The 18,892-nt window shown below is 47.0% G+C and overlaps 1 protein-coding gene across 8 annotated transcripts in view; it reads right to left on the reverse strand.

Annotated features, from left to right (window-relative positions):
* Positions 1 to 18,892, reverse strand: part of ZNF618 (zinc finger protein 618) — a 115,483-nt gene that overhangs the window by 66,643 nt on the left and 29,948 nt on the right. For 2 of the 8 annotated variants that reach the window (XM_073225783.1, XM_073225780.1), the window contains exons 1-2: positions 18,323 to 18,656; positions 15,052 to 15,095 (exon numbers count right to left, since the gene is read on the reverse strand). In XM_073225783.1, coding sequence (XP_073081884.1) covers positions 15,052 to 15,095; positions 18,323 to 18,451 — 173 coding nt within the window. In that variant the 5' untranslated portion in view covers positions 18,452 to 18,656. Of the gene's footprint in view, positions 1 to 15,051; positions 15,096 to 18,322; positions 18,657 to 18,892 lie in introns of those variants that run through there. The other 6 variants (XM_073225773.1, XM_073225770.1, XM_073225776.1 and 3 more) reach the window with 5 other exon arrangements.

The following is an 18,892-nucleotide window of genomic DNA, read 5'->3' on the forward strand; positions in this document are numbered from 1 at the left end:
GGTGCAGCTCCTTCTAACTTCTTTGAATTTTTTTTTTCATCTATCATTTTTTAAAATAGAGCTCATTATTTTAATTATATCCATTTAAATGTACAGTGCAGCCCTTGGATATTCTCAGCACGAATCATTAGGTATATTAGTGAAAAAGCACTCAGAATCTATCTACATGCTGACACTCCATAATCTATTCTATTTGTGTCACTGTAAAATAGATTTATATATAGATAACTACAAAATAGTTGCTCAAGATATGCTATGAATTTTATATTTAACCTGAGTCACACTTCAACATAAAATCTAAAGCCGGGCACTAAAAGGATGTTTCTCTGTGAGTACATACTGCCCGTGGTTGCTGGTTACTGCTCATGCCAAAATGCTGGGAGAGAAGCCAGACCAAGTGGGTCCCTGCCCAAGGAATTCCCCAAGAGTCCTGGCCTTTCACTAAGGCAGTGGTTCTCAAAGTGTGTTCCTTGAAGGCCTACTCAAAAAGCCTCATGAAGATCAACTGCAAAAATTAAACGCAGGACCTGGTCTAGAGTGACAGGTAGAGTGGAGATCATTGAGAGGATGGAAACTACCGACCAAAGCTGCTGAAATTTCTATTTCTGTGCTGAGACCACATGAGTGGTAATGATCAGCCAGTCCTGCCCACCTGGAGACTCACTGGGCACAGAGATAGAACTCAGGGACCCTGTCCGACCTTCCATGAACACAGCCTACAGGTCTTGGGGAGCCTGCTAGGTGGGCAGGCAGCTGAGGACTCTCCCTGGCTTGGCTCCTGCTGGCCCCAAACCTGGCTACCCAAAGGGTTACACCCCAAACACTAGGCAATGGGCTTCCCAGGACCAGGGAGCAGAAATATCCAACTAGACAGTTGAGGCCAGGAGAGGGGAGAGGAGGGAAGAGGCCTCCATTCCACAGTGGTGGCCCAGAAGCATCCATAAGGCTTGAATGAGGGGTGTTAAGTAGGGCCCCCAAACCCCTACTCTCTCTGTCTTTGATATACACAGCTCTGCTTTTAGTCTGATGTACATTTATGTGAGCATCTTATTTCCTGTAGGGAATGGTGGCCCCCCAAAAGATATGCCCACATCCTAATTCCCAAAACATGTGACTGTGACTTCATTTGCAACAAGGCTCTTTGAAGATGTAATTAATTTAAGGATCCTGTGATCGTCCTGGATTATCTGGGTGGGCAACAACTGCAATGACAAGTATCCATATGAGACACATGGGAGATCTGACAGACAGAAGAGGGCACATGACAGAGAAGAGGAGGAGACAACGTGCCCACAGAGGCAGGGACTGGAGCGATGCAGCCACAAGCCAAGGAATGCTGCAGCCACCAGGAACCGGAAGAGGCAAAGAACGGGTTCTCCCCGCAGCCTCCAGAAGGAGCACTACTCTCCAACACCTTGATTTCTGGCCTCCAGAACTGTGAGAGAACAAACGTCTGTTGTTTTAAGCTCCCCAGTCTGTGGGAAGGTGTTACAGCAGCCACAGGAAACTAAACCATGGCATGAGACTGATTGTGAACAATTTTGCTCTAAAGCAATTCACTTTGCCAACTACTGCCATCCACTACTGGCAGTTTTCATTTGTTTTGTTCTTATTTATCCCTATGGATCTGTCTGGCCAGTTAAATGCCCACAGGGCTTGCCTGGGTTGATTTCAGAAACAATCTTTTTCTCTGGATCGTCCCAGATGGCTCTGCGAGGGCTTATGCCCACCCCATTGCATCTGGTGTGTGTAAGAGTCCCAGAGCCCACTGGGAGACCCAAGCACAGAATGGGGCCTGTGTCTGTCTCTTTAGCACCCATATGGCAACCCTAGCAGGAGGCTTGGGGCACAGCAAGAACTCAGTCCATACATGAATGATGCCACACCCAAGATCACGCAGCTTCTAGTGATGAGCTAGTCTAAATATAATTCTTTTAATTCCTGTCCTGGTGTCATTCCCATTAAAGCCTGTGGCTTATGACAACACAACCAAATAGCACACTGGATTTGTGGCCCAAAGACAAATGCCTTTTCTGTACACATTAGAGGAAAAGGCCTCTGTGATGCCAGGTGCCTGGGAGTCAGACAACTTTGTTTCTGCATACAATTTTACATCTTTCCACCAAAATTGCTAATGCTTGAAGTTCTACCAAGTTCTAGCAAGTCACAGTCGTATGAGAACTCATCAGCACACTGGATTTCAGTCCTGCCCCTGATTGACTTGGTTTTCCCATCTGCACAACGAGTGAGTTGGAATCTGAGACTCAGTAGAGGCCAGACCTCTGCCCAGCACATGTGTGAAACTTCTTACGCAGGATGGGGAGCATGGCATCCATCTGTGCCCCAGGACGTGGCCTGAGGACCACTTCTCTCCTTCAAAGGCTCCTGCCTATTTACTCTGGTACTTCAGCCACCTGAAACAATGTTAAAGGTGGGGAGGAAAATCTCTAATCACAGTATATAAATAATGACTTGGGTAACTCCCTATAGAATAAAACTTCATTAAAAGACTCCACTCATTAGGAATGAAGGTTAACTGGCCTCAAGTTGAGCTTAAATACACTCTCCATGAATGCATGCATGCATGGGGAGTTCGAGGAATTAATGCACATCCAGCCATGACTTTAGGGCCGTGTTTACCCTGCTGCAGAGGCTGACCACTGACCAAGTCCCCCACCTCTACCAGCTGCCCACTTACTGAGTGCAAATGATTCTTATCCATTCCTAGATGTCAGCAAGCCCCTCCGTGGCAATGTTTCCTAAGTCCACTGAGGCTTTGGGTTCCCCATTTCCCCCAGAGCTGCTCTTTCCAAGGCCTCCCGTGACCTCCTCGAGGCTAGACCCCAGGGTCCCTTCTCAGCCCTCACTGAACTCCTCCTCTATCGGCAGCCCTGCACAAGCTCCTCTCTCCCCTCCAATTCTCCTGGCTGTGCTCTGGCTCTCCCAGCAGGCCGTCCACCTTCTGGCCGCTCCTCAGTCTTTTGCCCATTCCTCTTCACCAACCCAAACCTTATACAATGACAGGCCTGAAGGATCAGTTCTAGAACCTCTTCTATTTTTATCCACACTCACTCCCTAAGTGATCTCATCCAGACTCATGCTTTTAAATATTAACTCTGTGATGATGAATCCCAAATTGTATCTCCCTGAACTGCAGACCGGCATCGACAGCTTCCTGCTTGACACCTTCCCTCCGGTACCCAACAGGGACATTTAACAGATGCAAACTAAGCTGCTGCTACATTCCCTCCCTCAACTCAAGAGAACAATTATTCTGACTGCATCCTGGTGCTCTTCCCACTCAAGCCTACAGCCTAAGATGCCTCAGGCAAGTAACCACAGGCTTCTCCATTCAGTTAGTAGCAATTCTGTCCCTCCCACTCTGCAGGGCTGGACTCAGGAAGTACCCTGTCTCTTCGCTCTCTCACTCCCCACTAACTGCCAGCAAATCCTGTCAACACCTCCAAAATGTGTCCTGAAGCTGATTACTGCTTTCCACTATTCGACCACCACCCTTGTCCCAGCCACCTTCCTCTTATTCCTCCTGTAACAGCCTCATAGCCAGTCTCTGGCGGAAATCAGCCCAAAGCCCTAAAATCAATGTTCAACACAGCAGCAGAGCGATCCTATTAAAAGAAGCCAGGTCATGCCACTCCTCGGCCACCCACTTACAGTCCTGAGTCTCACCCAGAGCCCTCACTCTGAGCCTCGGGCTCTCTGTGACGCGCCCACTGACCCCACTGCTAACAGTCCCCACCCCACTCCCATGTCCCAGCCGCCATGGACCTAAACTTCCACGGGGCTCTGACATTCCACGTCGGCCACCCTGCTTCCCGGTCCTGCACAGCACTTCGCCGACGTCTGACACACTTGCTACTGCTCATCCTCTTCACTGTGTCTCCCCAGAGAACGAGAGCTCCCAGCGGATGTGGGGACTTAGCCTCACTGGCTCACTGCCACATCCCAGTACATATAGCAGCATCTGGCATGCAGGAGGTGATCAATAAGCATCTGTTTATTGACAGATCCAAAGAGAAGCCCTGGAGAGGTCAAGGTGGTGCAGCCTTTAAGGCATCTCCCTCGCCCGCCCCTGCAGGGCTGTCAGCGGCCTCAGTGCTTCTGCTGATGTTCAGAACTGAGCACCGGGCCCTCACTATAGCACAGGTTGGGGATGTGTCACAGGACAGCAGCTCCTTTTGGAATGTGAGGCTTCTTCCTAAAGTGTCAATTTTTGTCCTTTCCAATGAAAAAGTTCTCACAGGTAACATACTCTCCGTATTTCCTTAACTGCCAAAATAGAGTAGCCTGGTAATGCTCTGATACCAACTCTTTATGTTTTCCCCAGCTTTACGGGGATGTTAGTGACATATGACAGATGCAAGTTCCAGATAGTCAGTGTGATGATTTGATACTGCAAAATGACACCAGCTTTGAGGATACAGGGTCACAATTACAATAATCCATGAGCAGACTTGGGCCTCAGGGCACAGGTGGGGGTGCTGAGGTCTCAGAGTGGCTGCCCCTCTGACACCCATCCAGGAGCATTTGTTCTCACACAAGTTGTTCTAGAATGGCCCCTCTGCTGCGAATGGGCTCCTGCTCTGAACCTGCCCTCTGACTCCACGTGGTTCTGGGCCACCCACTGCTTTCTGTGTCCCTGCACCTGCCCCCTGGCAGAGTCAGTAATGTCCAAACAGAATGGCACAAACAGAGGCTGACCAGTGTGCAGATGGAGGTGACGACAGCAATGATGTTGTCATGCGGTGAGTGAGGACAAGATCAGCTGAGCTGAGTGGCTATGACATAGCAGACATGGCATGTCATGCCACCTTCACAGGCCATCTCACTGTTCTTCACGATGCCCTGTGCAGTAGGTAGTTTTGCTTTACAGGTAAGAAAATTGAGGATCGGAGAAACAGTGGCTTTTTCATGGCCACACTGCTTTCTGGTCACGAAAGTGGGATTCAACCAGGTCTGCCCGACTCCAATACCTGGGTTTTTAATCATGTAGATATCTGTTTCCTCTTCTCAAAAGGAGAGAAAAGAACAAAAACACTTGTTGAATGAATGAACAAATTAATGACTAGTCATCCAGAAGCTCCAGGACATGGGGAACATACTCTCTTGTATCCTTAGTATCCTGACAGCATCACGTACATGCCAGATGCTTAAAATAGTAACAGAAATGCCTTAAATAAAGGAATGCAGGGTTCGATCTCTGCCACAGAGAGAAGTGCCTGGGCTTTGTCTTCACTGTTGACCTCTAACTCTCCTTGAGGTGTTCAAAATGACTGCTGGGCTCAGACACGTCCTTTGGACAGTCTCCTGCTTTTAGTGACAAGGACAGAAATCATAATGGGGATAAAGGTCGTAGCTTCCTCTAGCCTGGAAGGGCCAAGACAGAAAACCTACAGACCCCAATTTCCACAAACCCTGGTAATGAGGCCTGTGTCTGTTTACTATTCTACCTGTGTTTCAGATCTTCCCATCATCACCCAGGCCTTAATAACCTTAAGAATTATCTGCAGTTTCATTTCTGTCATGTATCACTGATATATTTTAGTAAATAGTCAAGTAGAAAAGATTAGATTAATAGATTAAAATTATTAACCCATTAAACAACTCTTAACAGCCTAGAAATTCAAAATAACCTACAATGCACAAATAGATAACTAGTTTGAGATAATTCTTAGGCACATAATTTTCTTCAATATATGGTGTCAGTCAGCCACAATGCTGGTAATACTGCAGTTCAGAAAGACAGCATGAAGACTTCCAACATTAAGAGTTAATTCCCTGGTTAATTTAAACCTAAAACAGAGAAAAGTAGTCTTGAGCAACATTGTCAAGTCATAGACTCCAACGATTAACAGGGTGGGGCCCTCTGGGCAAAGCTGGGAACTTCTTTCACAGGTATCATGGTACATGGAAGGTTGGCCCAGGACATTTAAAGGGATTATTACCACTGACAGCATTTTAAAAAAGATGCATTGCCTTCTTTTTCCAAGGGGTCTGGCAGCAGTGCAATTCAGATCCATTAGCGACATGCACTGTTCTCTCAAGACTCACCTGACTGTGTCTCCCCTTACACAACCAATGGGACCCTGCAGACCCAGGAATTCTCATCTGGATGGAATTCCCTCAACTGGCAGGTGGGGAAAGGGAGGCTACAGAGGGACCACTGACCTGCAGAGAAACTCCGGGGCACCCACGGGATCCCATACAGACCCCATAGGGCAGGTAACACAACCAGTAGAGAGTGAGACAGTCCCCAGGCTGGTCCTCAGGCTGCATGACGAATGAACAAAGAATAAATCTACTCCCTCTGCCACCATTCCTTCCTGCCAAGACTGTGACAAAGCTACCATCCCTTTCTCTCTCTCTCTGATGCCCAACTCCTCTGGCCACTTTCTCCTTGGAAAGAAAGGTACAGAAGCTTCTCAACAGGATGGCCTCCCCTCTAACACCCTGCCCACAAGGACAACTGATGCCCAGAGCTGCCCGGCTGCTACCCTCTAATGTGCTTCCCCCTCCTGGCACTACATCTGGCCCCTCCCCTCCAGTCTGCACCCACCAGTCTTTGGGAGCAGCTGATGACAGACTGAGGTTTGTAAAGGACAGCAAGCTCTCTCCACAACACTTTATGATGAGGAGCCAGTCCTAGTCCCCCAGCGCCCAGAGGCACACTGCCCTCACACGCCTGAATAGGAACTGCACAGTCCAGGGCCTCAAGGTTTTTGAGGTTGATAAATTAGATGTGTAGACTGCTTCCAAGCTTCCTAACCTACCCTCACCTCCCTTTCCTTATGTATAAGCTGCAGTGTTAACTAACCACTGAGGGCTGCTCAGATTAAAGGGCAGAGATATGTAGTATAAGGTGCCCAGCACGGCACCACATGGAGTGAAGCTCCATGCATGACAGTTCTTTCTTCCTGTCCTTTCCAAGTATCACCAGACAAAAGGAAAGGTTTAGTCAAACTATGAAAAATATGAGCTCTTAGGCCACAGGTGGAATACTCACAAATGAACATACAAGGAATGTTCAGGCCCTGTGAAAACAGAGGCAGCAGTGGGCATGGCCACTGTCCCTGCAGGAGAGATGATGACAGACACTAAAGCCAAGTCACTGGGGGCTGGGAAGGTGGGAGAGACCTTTCTCTCCATTTGGAGGGTACTGACATTTCTTTGTTGTTCTTTTTTTAATTAAAGTATCATTGATATACAATCTTATGAAGGTTTCACATGAACAACAACGCGGCGTCAACATTCACCCATATTATCAAGTCCTCACCCCCCGCCCCAGCCATTGCAGTCACTGTCCATTAGCGTAGTAAGATGCTATAAACTCATTACTTGTCTTCTCTGTGCTGCACTGCCTTCCCCATGACCTACCCATACTCTGATTGCAAATTATAATGCCCTTTAAGCCCCTTCTCCCTCCCTCCCCAACCCCTTCCCTTTGGTATTGCTAGTCCCTTCTTGGAGTCTGTGAGTCTGCTGCTGTTTTGTTCCTTCAGTTTTGCTTTGTTTTAATACTCCACAAATGAGTGAAATCATTTGGTACTTGTCTTTCTCCACCTGGCTTATTTCACTGAGTATAATACCCTCTAGCTCCATCCATGTTGTTGCATATGGCAGGATTTCTTTACTTTTTATGGCTGAGTAATATTCCATTGTGTTTATGTACCAAATCTTCTTTATACTTTCATCTATCCCATCTATCACTGGACACTTAGTTGCTTCCATATCTTGCCTATTGTAAATAGTGCTGTGATAAACATAGGCATGCGTATGTCTTTCTGAATCAGGGATCTTGTTTTCTTTGGGTAAATTCCTAGGAGTGGAATTACTGGGTCAAATGGTATTTCTATTTTTAGTTTTTTGAAGAATCTCCATACTGCTTTCCAATTTGCAGTCCTACCAACAGTGTAGGAGGGTTCTCCTTTCTCTGTACCCTCACCAGCATTTTTTGTTTCTTGTCTTTTGAATAGTGGTCATTCTGTCTGGTGTGAGGTGGCATCTCATTGTGGTTTTAATTTGCATTTCCCTGATGATTAGCAATGTGGACCATTTTTTCATGTGCTTTTCAGCCACTCAAATTTCTTCTTTGGAGAAGTGTCTGTTAAGATCCTCTGCCCATTTTTTAATCAGGTTATTATTTTTTGGGTGTTGAGGTGTGTGAATTCTTTATTATGTATTTTGGATGTTAACCCCTTATCCGTAAGTCATTTACGAATATATTCTCCCATACTGTAGGATGTGTTTTTGTTCTGCTGATGGTGTCCTTTGCTGTACAGAAGCTTTTTAGTCTGATATAGTCCCATTTGTTCATTTTTTATTTTGTTTCCCTTGCCTAAGGAGATGTGTTCAGGAAAAAGTTGCTCATGTTTATATTTAAGCAATTTTTGTCTATGTTTTCTCCTGTGAGTTTTACAGTTTCAAGACTTACATTCAGGTCTTTGATCCATTTCAAGTTTTGTGTATGGAATTAGACAACAATCCAGTTTCATTCTCTTACATGTAGTTGTCCAGTTTTGCCAACACCATTTGTTGAAGAGGCTGTCATTTCCTCATTGTACATCCATGGCTCCTTTATCATATATTAATTGGCCATATATGTGTGAGCTTATACCTGGGCTCTCTATTCTGTTCCACTGATCTATGGGTTTGTTCTTGTGCGAGTACCAAATGGATATGGATGTTTTTAACCATCACGCTTTGCGTGGAAGCTGGAGGAAGCAGAAGCCAAGGGTGAGGACTTTTCTCCTGTATTAGCAAAGCCAGACAGATGGTGAGGTTGCAGAAATTTCTTGAGTTGCTTTCTCAGATGAAGGGCCTTTGTCATTAAGGGCTTCAAGAAGTGACCAGGTTGGATCATCCTAGTCACCATTCTCAAGACCACACTTCTTCAGTACATGGCAAGACTTGAGACCACTGAACTGATAAACTCAGGTTCACAAGAACTTTCATAGTTTGTTAAAGAGCACCAGTGGAGATTCATGCTGGGTGGGGTACCAAGCACAGGTTCCCTAGGGACCCTGGTCATGTCCCTCTACTGGGCCAACCCCAGTTCGAGAATCATCACAATGCCATTTGGCAAAAATGAGTCACCAACTTGGGTGTGCTGAGTTGTAATTTGTGTATCTGTGGCTCTCTAGAGGGCAAATGTAAGGATACGTTCGTTATTTTCACATTATCTGCCCTATTTGCAGAGTCCAGATTTAACAGAAACTGATTAAGCAGAGAGTGAAATCTGTCCACCAAAAAACTCTGGTCACTGTGGACTAAGTAGATGAACCCCCAGTGTCAGCTTGCAATTTATGATTTTTGTGGCCCAACCTTTCCCAAAATTTGGTAGCATGAGAATTCACACTTCTGGAGATCAAATCTGAGCTCTAATAATAGGAACATGTAAACCAAGGGTCAAGATGATGATGCAACTTGATGAAAATATACCCAGAGTTCTCAAAATAATTAACTCATTCTGCTAATACCACACTGATCATTCACTAGCAGTGGGACCTATTGTTACTGTGAATTTTTATGCAAATGAAGTGAATTTGTTTAGGGCCACTTTTACTGCTGAAAACCAAAATGCTAAACATGAAGATATTTAGAAAATAATTATGCAGCTACACACATGTGGTTATCAGATTAAATGGTGAGAAACCTTGGCTTAAAGAACAAGACTCAGCTGGGCCCAGAGCTATTTTACTGGGTGATCTTGGATGAGTCTATTCCTCAATTCCCTCTGAGGAAGAGTGATGCCAATCACTGTATCAGAGGGCCTCTGGGAGGAGCAAATGAGATATGTGTAAATGGCATGACACAGTTACGAGATCCTGGAGGGCCATCCACAAATATGAGCTCCCATCCCCACCATCATCCCCACCTCCAGCCCTCTCCGGTGTCCAGACTCTGTGAGAAATCAACTGCCACCTCACCTATCACCTCCGAGGAATGGAATCTGGCATGGTGGTGATGGTGGGGATGAGAATAAACGTTTATTTAATACCCACAATGGGCCAGGCACTGTGTTAAGGATATATATATTATCATTATACTTAATCCTCACTGACAGTACTATGAAAGAGGAAATATATAATGTAATTTCCATTTAACAGAGGAGTAAACAAAGATTTTATGTAACTAGTGCAAGGTCACACCACCTGGCAGTATGTAGCACCAGGATCTGAACACAGGCAGTGTGGGCAATTCAACACCGTACTAAGCTGCAGGGCCTTTAGTGGAGCTAGAGAGAGGGAAAGATAGATGATCAGCAGACCAGGCATGGAGAGGGGTGCATTTTTGGGTAGAGGACTCAAACAATGCTTTGCTGAACTGGAGTCCTCAGGCCTGAAAACAATGGCCATTCAGAAAAATCACTGCCAAGCCTGTCTTCTGAGGACCTGACCCCTTGGTGACACCTTTAACATCTTGCCCTGTACAGTTTATTCTCCTTGTGGTAGCCAGAATGATGCTTTTAAAGCCAAATCGTATCACACCACTCCTCTGCTCAGAATCCCCAGTGTACGCCAAAGTTCTGACAGGAACTCCAAGGCCCTGCACAGCTTTATCAGCCTCCTGGCTGTTGCTCCAACACAAGGCACACATTCCTGCCCCATGGCCTTTGCACCTGTTTTTCTCTCTGCCTGGAATGTGCTTCCCCCAAATGACTGTGTGGCTCAGTCCCTCATTTCCTTCAGAGCCTTGTTCAGATGTTACCTTCTTGGTGATGGAATCCTCCATCTGGCTCTCCCAATCCCCCTCCCTGCTTCTCCAGTGCTTTTTACCATGTGACATACCATATATTTTATGTATTTATTACATTGCTTCCACTCTCACAAGACATCAGCTCCACAAGGCCAGGGATTTCTGTCTGTTTTGTTCTCCATCATATTTCCAGCACCTACATCAGAGCCTGGCACTTAGTACGCACTCAATGAATATTTGTGGAATGAATGAATGGTTTTATCGTCTCCTCCCCCACGCCCTAGCTCCCTGTCTACAAGGTCCTCATCACTCATTCATTAGGCAATTGGTATACACAGTGAACAAAAGAGTCCCTTAGCCTCTTCTATCTCTGGTTTCCTAATCTCCAAAAGGAGAGGATTGGACTAGATTATCTATAGAGTCCTTCCAGATCTGGAAAAAACCTTCAACTGACAAAAAAAAAAAGTATAATTCTTCATTACAGTAAGTCTAAGGTATGTTTACTTGACTATAAAAACTGCATTTCCTGAAGAATTTTCCACAGCCGCCATGCCTCTTAGAATACATGAGGTTTGGCTGCGGTTATGCTGCGTGGTTTGTAACCTGCACACCAGGTCAGCATTAACCTCAAGGGCTGGGATCACTGGTCTTATAAAATTGACCCAGGTTGGGTTACAGGGAAATAAACCAAACCACACTCAGTTTCTTAGGATCAGGAACACCACTTTCTCCTTGTGCGCCCCTCAATTTAACACTAATTCTTTAGCAGCCCACACTGTTGGTTTTGGGGTTTAGCCAGAGGGCCTCTGGAGAAGTCACAAAATTAGGTGTTCCAGGCCAAAAGGCAGGCCTGGGATGAAAACAGACCCTGGTGTAATAATACTGTGTGCCGCGGCACAGCTGGGAGCTGGGAGCTGGGAGCGGAGGCCCACCGCAGAGGGTGGGGGTCCTTCCAGGTCATCCAGACCAGGGCCGTACAGCCTGACTAACTTCAGCGAGCCTCAGGCTTTTGTTTCTCCATCTCAAACAGGAACTAAGTGAGTCTGAATGTTTACAAGTCTAAACCCCACCTGGCCAATCTAACCCAAGGCCAGGACTCAAATTCACCAGTGGCATCAGCTAAGGCCTACCTAATGTTCTCTTGACATCAATGCAGAATTAATTCCTCAGACTACATGTTGGATTGTTATACAATAATATTGCTTTGGTCTCTCAAAGATGCCCTATGAACTTTAATCACAGGGTCAATATAAACTTCCTTGCGAGCTCCTTCGAAGTCTCTGCCTCCTTGACTAGCCCAGCCGGTGGCACGGCCCCTGACCACACTCAGGCTCCTCTAACACTGATCACTTCCTACCAGAGTGAGAAGGCACAGTGTTGACGTGTACACACCAGAGGATTCAGCCCTGGGAAGGCATCCAGGCTCTACTGCTCAGTCCTAACTGGGCAGCCTGAGGCCCCTAAGCCTCTCTGCACCTCAGCTTCATCATCTATAAAGTGGGAACCATTAGAGTATCTCCCTCACAGGAAATTATAAAGATTATATGAATACATAATAAATTATTATATGTAAATCAGCTCAGAGCCTGACATGTAAGTGCTAACCAAACAGTAGTCACTGTTTTTAGAAATTTCTTCTTTATACCTGAAGTCACACATGGCCCTAAGATCTAAGCTGGCTCTTCCTGGTTTATATTCTGGCACTGTGGTGATACGACGAGGATCCATCCATCACTGAGTATATGCAGGCCTAGGCTAGTCAGGGAGAGCAAACGGATAGCACATATGCCATCCTTCCCATCCCCTGACTGGGACAGGCATCACTAATCTATCTCAGCACTCTCAACCCTGACTGCAGCCAGGAGCTAGTAAGAAGATCTTCAGGCTGCCACTACTTCTGCAGGGAAACCTGTCTGTTGTCTTCTGATCTGGTATGGGAGAGATTCATGCATTAGAAAGTGGGGAGGAGTCATGAGAAGACAGAGCTTTGTCTCTGTTCAAGGCTACAGACCCAGCAAACACCCAACTGTCTGTTGGGTAAATTTATTAACATCAAATCCATCTGAGTCCATAATACACAGCACTGGGCCTAACATAGTAGATGCTCAATAAACAAAGAGGTCAGTGGTGGGGGCTGGCTAGACCCTCACTTGAGCACAGCATTACTGAGTAGAGAAAGCACCTGGCTGTGACAGGCTCAAGGCCCCCCACTCATCACAGGACCCTGAGCAGGGCCTTTCCTCCCCATGTGTCCAGTGGGAGGGAGGGACTAGACACAGCTCAAGGCCCCTTCCAGACCTGACATTCTGATCTGGGAAGTACTTCCAGGCCCTGTCAGTTAAAGGACTCCCACTGTCACATAGGCCAGAGCCTCATACACTGTTCTCACATAGAATCCCACTACCAGGGGCCCAGAAGAGAAATACAAGGTATCAGACAGCCGCTGGCCACGTGGGTCACTGCCAACATTCACAGTCCCAGGCCCAGCAGTGCACCCCTCCATTCCAGCCTACATTCCCAGCTCCCATGTCATCTCCACATCTTCTCCTACCCCATTCAGTGCATCTATCCCATAAACATTGACTGAGCACCTGCTAGAGGCCAGACCTCCAGCAGTGATCAAGGCAGACACAATCCCTGCCTATGAAGTTGGCACTCTGCGGTGAGAGGCACAGAAAAGTACATAAATAAGTGGAGTCATTAAAGAGCATAAAAAGGCTACAAGAGGCACAGGCCACAGGCCCCTGAAGGAGTCCAAGGAAGGCTTCTCTGATGGGAGGTAGGATCAGGACCCAAAGGATGAAAGGGCCTCACTAATTGTGGGCAGATCAGAGAAAGAGCATTCCAGGCAAAGGGAACAGCAGTTGCAAAGGCTCTCAGGCAGGAGTCAGCTTAGGCCAGGTATCGGCGCTCTATACCCCTTTGTGCATTTCCTACGGCCCTTCTGAGTTACGCTGGCAGAGCAGAGGACTTGCCAAGGAGACCTATGGCCTGCAAAGCATGAAGCATTTACTCTTTGGCCCTATGAAGGTAAAGCCGGCCGACCCCTGTTTTAGAATGTTAGATAAATAGAGAGAAGGTCGGGGTAGCTAAAAAAGACTGAGAGAAACCGACACTAATATACGAAAAGATTAGGGAGGTAGGTGGGAGCCAGGCCATACGGGGTTACATGGGTCACAGTGACCTCCAGCCTGGTGTCGTTGCCTCTATTCCACCTGCCTCTCTAAATTACTCTGCCAGGGTGATATCCCAGAAACACAGAGGTGAACATGTTACTCTTCTCAAAGAATGACAATGGCTCCCTGTGGTTTCCCAAACTGTGTTCCAAGAAATATCCATCCACTCCCACCTCCACCACTGGCTAAATTTCTATGAAAGGGTTCCATGGTTAAGTAAGTTTGAGAAACATGACAGGCATTCTCCTCTCTCTGTCTCTCTCCCTCTCACCTAAAAGGCTCTGCAAAGTCCCACAGCCAAGAAATCTGTTGACTATGTTTAACCCACTGTCCTTCAAACTCATCTTCCCACAAGAATCTATTAACATTTTGAAGAACCAGTGTTCCAGGGGCCAGAGGGCAAACTCCTCAGCTTGGCCTTGGCCATCTGACCCCCAACTCCGGTAGGTAATCCTAGAGCCCGTTCCATCTCTCGTCTGTCCCTTGCCTTCTTCCTGCCTCCAGTGCCCCAGATAAGGTCATGAGGCCACTCCCACTCTGCGCGGATCAAGGGAACAGCAATCAAAGGAGCAGCAGTGCCCCCTGCCCAGTGCCTGCCTGAGCCACTGCTGGTACCCATCCGCTGCGGCTCTCCTCACCTGCTCTGGCAATGGCAGCCCAGCTTTCCTTCAGGCACCACCACTCCCCCATCTCCCGCCAGCTGCAAGGGTGAGGACAGACCCCTGGTGTGGCCTGCTCTGCGGTGACTGGTGCAGGGGGACAAGCACAGGGCCCAGGCTGGGCCAATGAATTCTAGACTAGATGGGACTGGCTGCCCTAGAGTTCACAACTCAGCAGCCAAGGTAGAATTCAAGCCCAGTCCTTCTGGCCATCTTGTGCTCCACCTCTCGGTCCCCTCCAGCTCAAGTGCCCCAAGGCCAGTTAAAGAGTAAGTCATCCTCGGACCAGTCAGAGGGGCTCAGAGAGGGCACCAGGAGGGCTGGAAGGGGCTGTCCACAACTGTACCTCCTCCCGGGAGGAACGGGTACTTCTCGGAAAAGGCTGAGGGCCCGGACCATGCATGCATCCTTTAGGGCGGAAGGTGAGGACCAGAGAGAGGTGGTGGTCAGTCATGAGACCAGGGATCAGGAAGGGTGCGACTGGGGCCAGGGGAGGGGTGTACCTGTTCGCCGTGCTCTTCCTTCCAGCCGCACTGGCTCCGTCAGCCTGCAAGAGAAACCCAAAACACCCACATCAGCAGGGGGCAGACACAGACTCTACCCACGGCCCTCAGACAGAGACGGGAGCAGGCCCTGGGCCCCTGCTCCATTCTCCCAGGATGGAAAAATCTGTCCCCAGTGGTAGGAAGGAGTCAGGACATTCCCAGCCCCACCCTCACCAATTGGCTTGGCCCTTTGAATCCAGCTGAGCACCCATTGCCAACACAAACCCAGTAACCACAGAGCCCTGGGGACTTGGTGAAAAGTCAGTAACCAGCTAAGTCTGGGATTGAATTGCACCATTTTTATCTTCAGCTGGGATTTCCAATAAAATGGCAGCTGCAGATTTATTCCTACCAACCAGAGGGGGAGAATCCTATTGTGTTAAAATAGTCTGTGCCCTGCCCCTACAAGCAGGGAGAGGCAACGGTGTGCAGTTCTTAACCTCTTTTATTTGGGGATGGGGGGCAGTGGGAGGTAAGGCTGACCAAATGAAATTTTCAGAAATCACGAAGTTCTGGTTCAGATGCAGAGACGGAGGCCCTGGGTGAGGAACTTGTTGCTTGACATCTCATGAGGGCTGAATGACAAATATCTCGGTTCCCTAAGTTGTCAGGGAGACACCTGAGGGGACCTCTATGCAGAAGCTACAGGAGGCTGAAGTCATGGAAGCAGCGTCTAGTTTCTTGAGCACCACTGGGTGAAGATGCATTTCCTGGCTGTATGAAAACACTTATTAATAGTAATTGTAGTTAGAAGGCTGCGGGTGTAAAACTGTGGCACACATGTGTTTCCAAATTCAGAATCCTTCCAGTTTTAGAAAGGTAGTGTCGCACATGTGTTCTCTATTTTGAAACAACCCTACAGGGTCTGCAGAGCCCCAGTACTCAAGCACATTGATATTTCTTCAGTGAAAGTTAGGCAGTGGGCCCTGTGCGAGACAAATGAAGATGGCAACTAGCCTCTTCTCCCTCCAGGTCTAGTACTGCCACCTCATCAGTTACAAAAAAATCTTTGTGTTCAAATTTCAGGATTGCAGAGGAAGGATTTGCAGATTTAAAATAAAAGCAATAGCAGTTACCTTCTGGTGAGTGCTTACAGGAAGTTGCAAACTGGAAAAACCAGATGACAGACTTCGATTCGAACAGTATACATGTAAAAGCAAAGGGATTTCACCCCCCAAAGGGTCAGACTTCAGCTTCTGAGACCAACACACAGTCAGCTAGAGCTGACACACCTGGTTCTCTACAGTCCTCACCACTCCCTCTTGCCTTACACCCAAACCTCCAATGTGGGCCCTTGGTATCCAGACTCATGCCCCCTGGCTAACTTCCCATTAGGCACTTGTGCATGGACACGTAATGCTTCTCATTTAATTCTCTTGATAGTTCCCCTAACACACATACACATTGTTCCCATTTTACAGGTGAGGCCATGAGAGACAAGGAATTTAAGTCATTTATCCAACATTCCACAGCTACAAGCCCAGGTCTGGGTCACTCCAGTGCCCGCCTTCCTCTGCTCTGCAATATTTTATCTTCTGCCAACATTTGGGAGAACCATTTGGGAAATAGGGTGGGCCCCTGGGGCCCACACCCAGGAAATGGAAAGATGAAGAACAATTAGGGGTAGAAAGGTGAGGTCTGGAAAGGAGAAATCAATGGGATGCTGTTGTATTATTTCAGTGGAAGGAACAAGAAAGCAGAAAATGGTTTGCATATCATTTCACTGGGAGCAAAAGAACAGGCTCAATTACAGCCTATTTCCAACATTTTACATTCCTCAAAACTTGTGTGTAAAGTGGACCAGAAGTAGTTGTTTTATGTTCATAACACAAGAGGCAGAAATGGTAGGGGGTAGACCCAGAGAGCTTAAAAAAATTAAGTCCCAAGTGATTTCTCACCTTTCAGACTCAACTCTGTGCATGTATTTCTAACATTTCAGACATACTTCTAAAGTTGCCTTTTTTTGTCCTTTTCCTTCACAACTTCAAACAGAGTTGACCAGCTCAAGTGCAGGGAACATGTGGCTGCTCAGGGGAACAGATTCTTTTCAGCACTCCCAATCACCTCCGCCTAGGTTTCCTTTTTATTATGACACCTGAGTTTCTAATCGCATATGGCAACATTCAGTTTTGTTTTCTACCCATTTTTTAAATAAAACTAAGGCAAAATGCTAAAAATGTGCAGGTAGCTATCCAAACATTTTGCAGAAGTCCAGGTAATGCAACTGGGGAACCAGAACTGCTGGAGGGAGGAGCATTACCTCGGCAGGTGTGATAAGTCCGCTGATTGGCAGATGTGGGAAGTTGATACGGGCAGGATGTACAGATGGACAAAGGGCACAGTGAGAGATGTCCAAGACAGCACGTGTCAGTTTCACAGCACTTGTCAATCCCAGCTTTGGGCTGAGTCCAGACCCCACATAGGGTACAGCCTCTCAGGTCCACCCAGCCCCAGTTGAAGAACACAGTGCTGAGGGCATGACTCTCAGTTATAGAGATCCGTAAGACACGAGGCCAGCTTTGTCTGTGTCCTCACAAATACCTCATAGCAATCTCTACTCTCTGAATTAAGCTGAACCTCTGACATAGTTATTTTCCTAGGCCCAGTGGTCCAATACCAACAATTTCATATGATTCAAGCTAAACCACAAACTCACTCTTTCTCAGTGTAATCTGATCTCATTCTCAATTTGACCTGAAATTCAAGAACACAGGGTTTAGAGTCAGACGGTCTGGAGTTTGAATCCTGATTCTGCCATTTTCTAGTTGTATGATCCTAGGTAAGTCACCTGCACGCTCAAGGCCTCAGTTCCCTCATCAGCAAAATGGCAATATGCTAATCCTAGGACCCATCTCATGGGAACAGTGTGATGCCAGTAAAAGTACTTAGTGTGGGTTCAACTGTAATAATAATAGCAATCATTAATAACCCTAGATACAGCTATAAAGACCAATATTTATTGGGTCCAGGAAACTGAGGCACAGAAAAATGTTGTGACTTGCACAAGATCGCTTCACAGATGAACAAGTGGCAGAGCCAGTCTGGATTCCACCACGGGTCTTCCCAGCCTTTCTCGGACCTGATCTGGGCTGCAAGTTGGCCTCTAATGAGCATCCCTCAGACCCCACCGCCCTGAGGCCTTCTCCAAAGGGCCGGTCAGAATGATGTCAAATACAGTGATGTAGGTAAAGTACTAAGCACACGTCAAGTATGTATCATAACCACTTACGTAATGAAAACTGCTGCTATTACCACCGGACCATGTGTTTCTGAAGATGAAGTTTCTGCCTGGCTCTGTCTGGGTCTCAATTTGTACCTTGGGCAAGCTCTTTCCTTTCCTTGGACCTGAGGTTCTCATAGTTGAAAATGAAGATGGGAGACATGGAAATTAAATCAGATCATCTCCCTGATCCTTTCATCAGTTACTCTCTGGGGAACTGACCCAATCCTAACTGAAGCCCTCTATGGCAAATGAAAAATGGTGGGGACAGTGGCCCATGAGGGACCTCCTTCTCACTCTGACAAAGGTGGGGGTTAAGGTATCCAACTCCCCCAGCTCTCCATAAAGGCACCTGCCCCCTTTCCCAGCCACATCCATTCCTTACACACCAGCTTCTCCTTAGGACCTGGCACAGCTATTTTTGGTTCATTCGACCCTCCTCTTCCCTCCCAAATGAATGTTAAGTTGTTCTTTTCCATTCCCTTATTAAGGATTTTCTTGGAAAGAAAATATTATTCCAAACCCAGAAATTTTATTTCTAAATTTGTGCAAATGTAAGTTGTAAGACATTAGCTGCAT

Source organism: Manis javanica, chromosome 2 (genome assembly GCF_040802235.1).
Source record: "Manis javanica isolate MJ-LG chromosome 2, MJ_LKY, whole genome shotgun sequence".
In the NCBI taxonomy this organism is placed as follows: domain Eukaryota; kingdom Metazoa; phylum Chordata; class Mammalia; order Pholidota; family Manidae; genus Manis; species Manis javanica.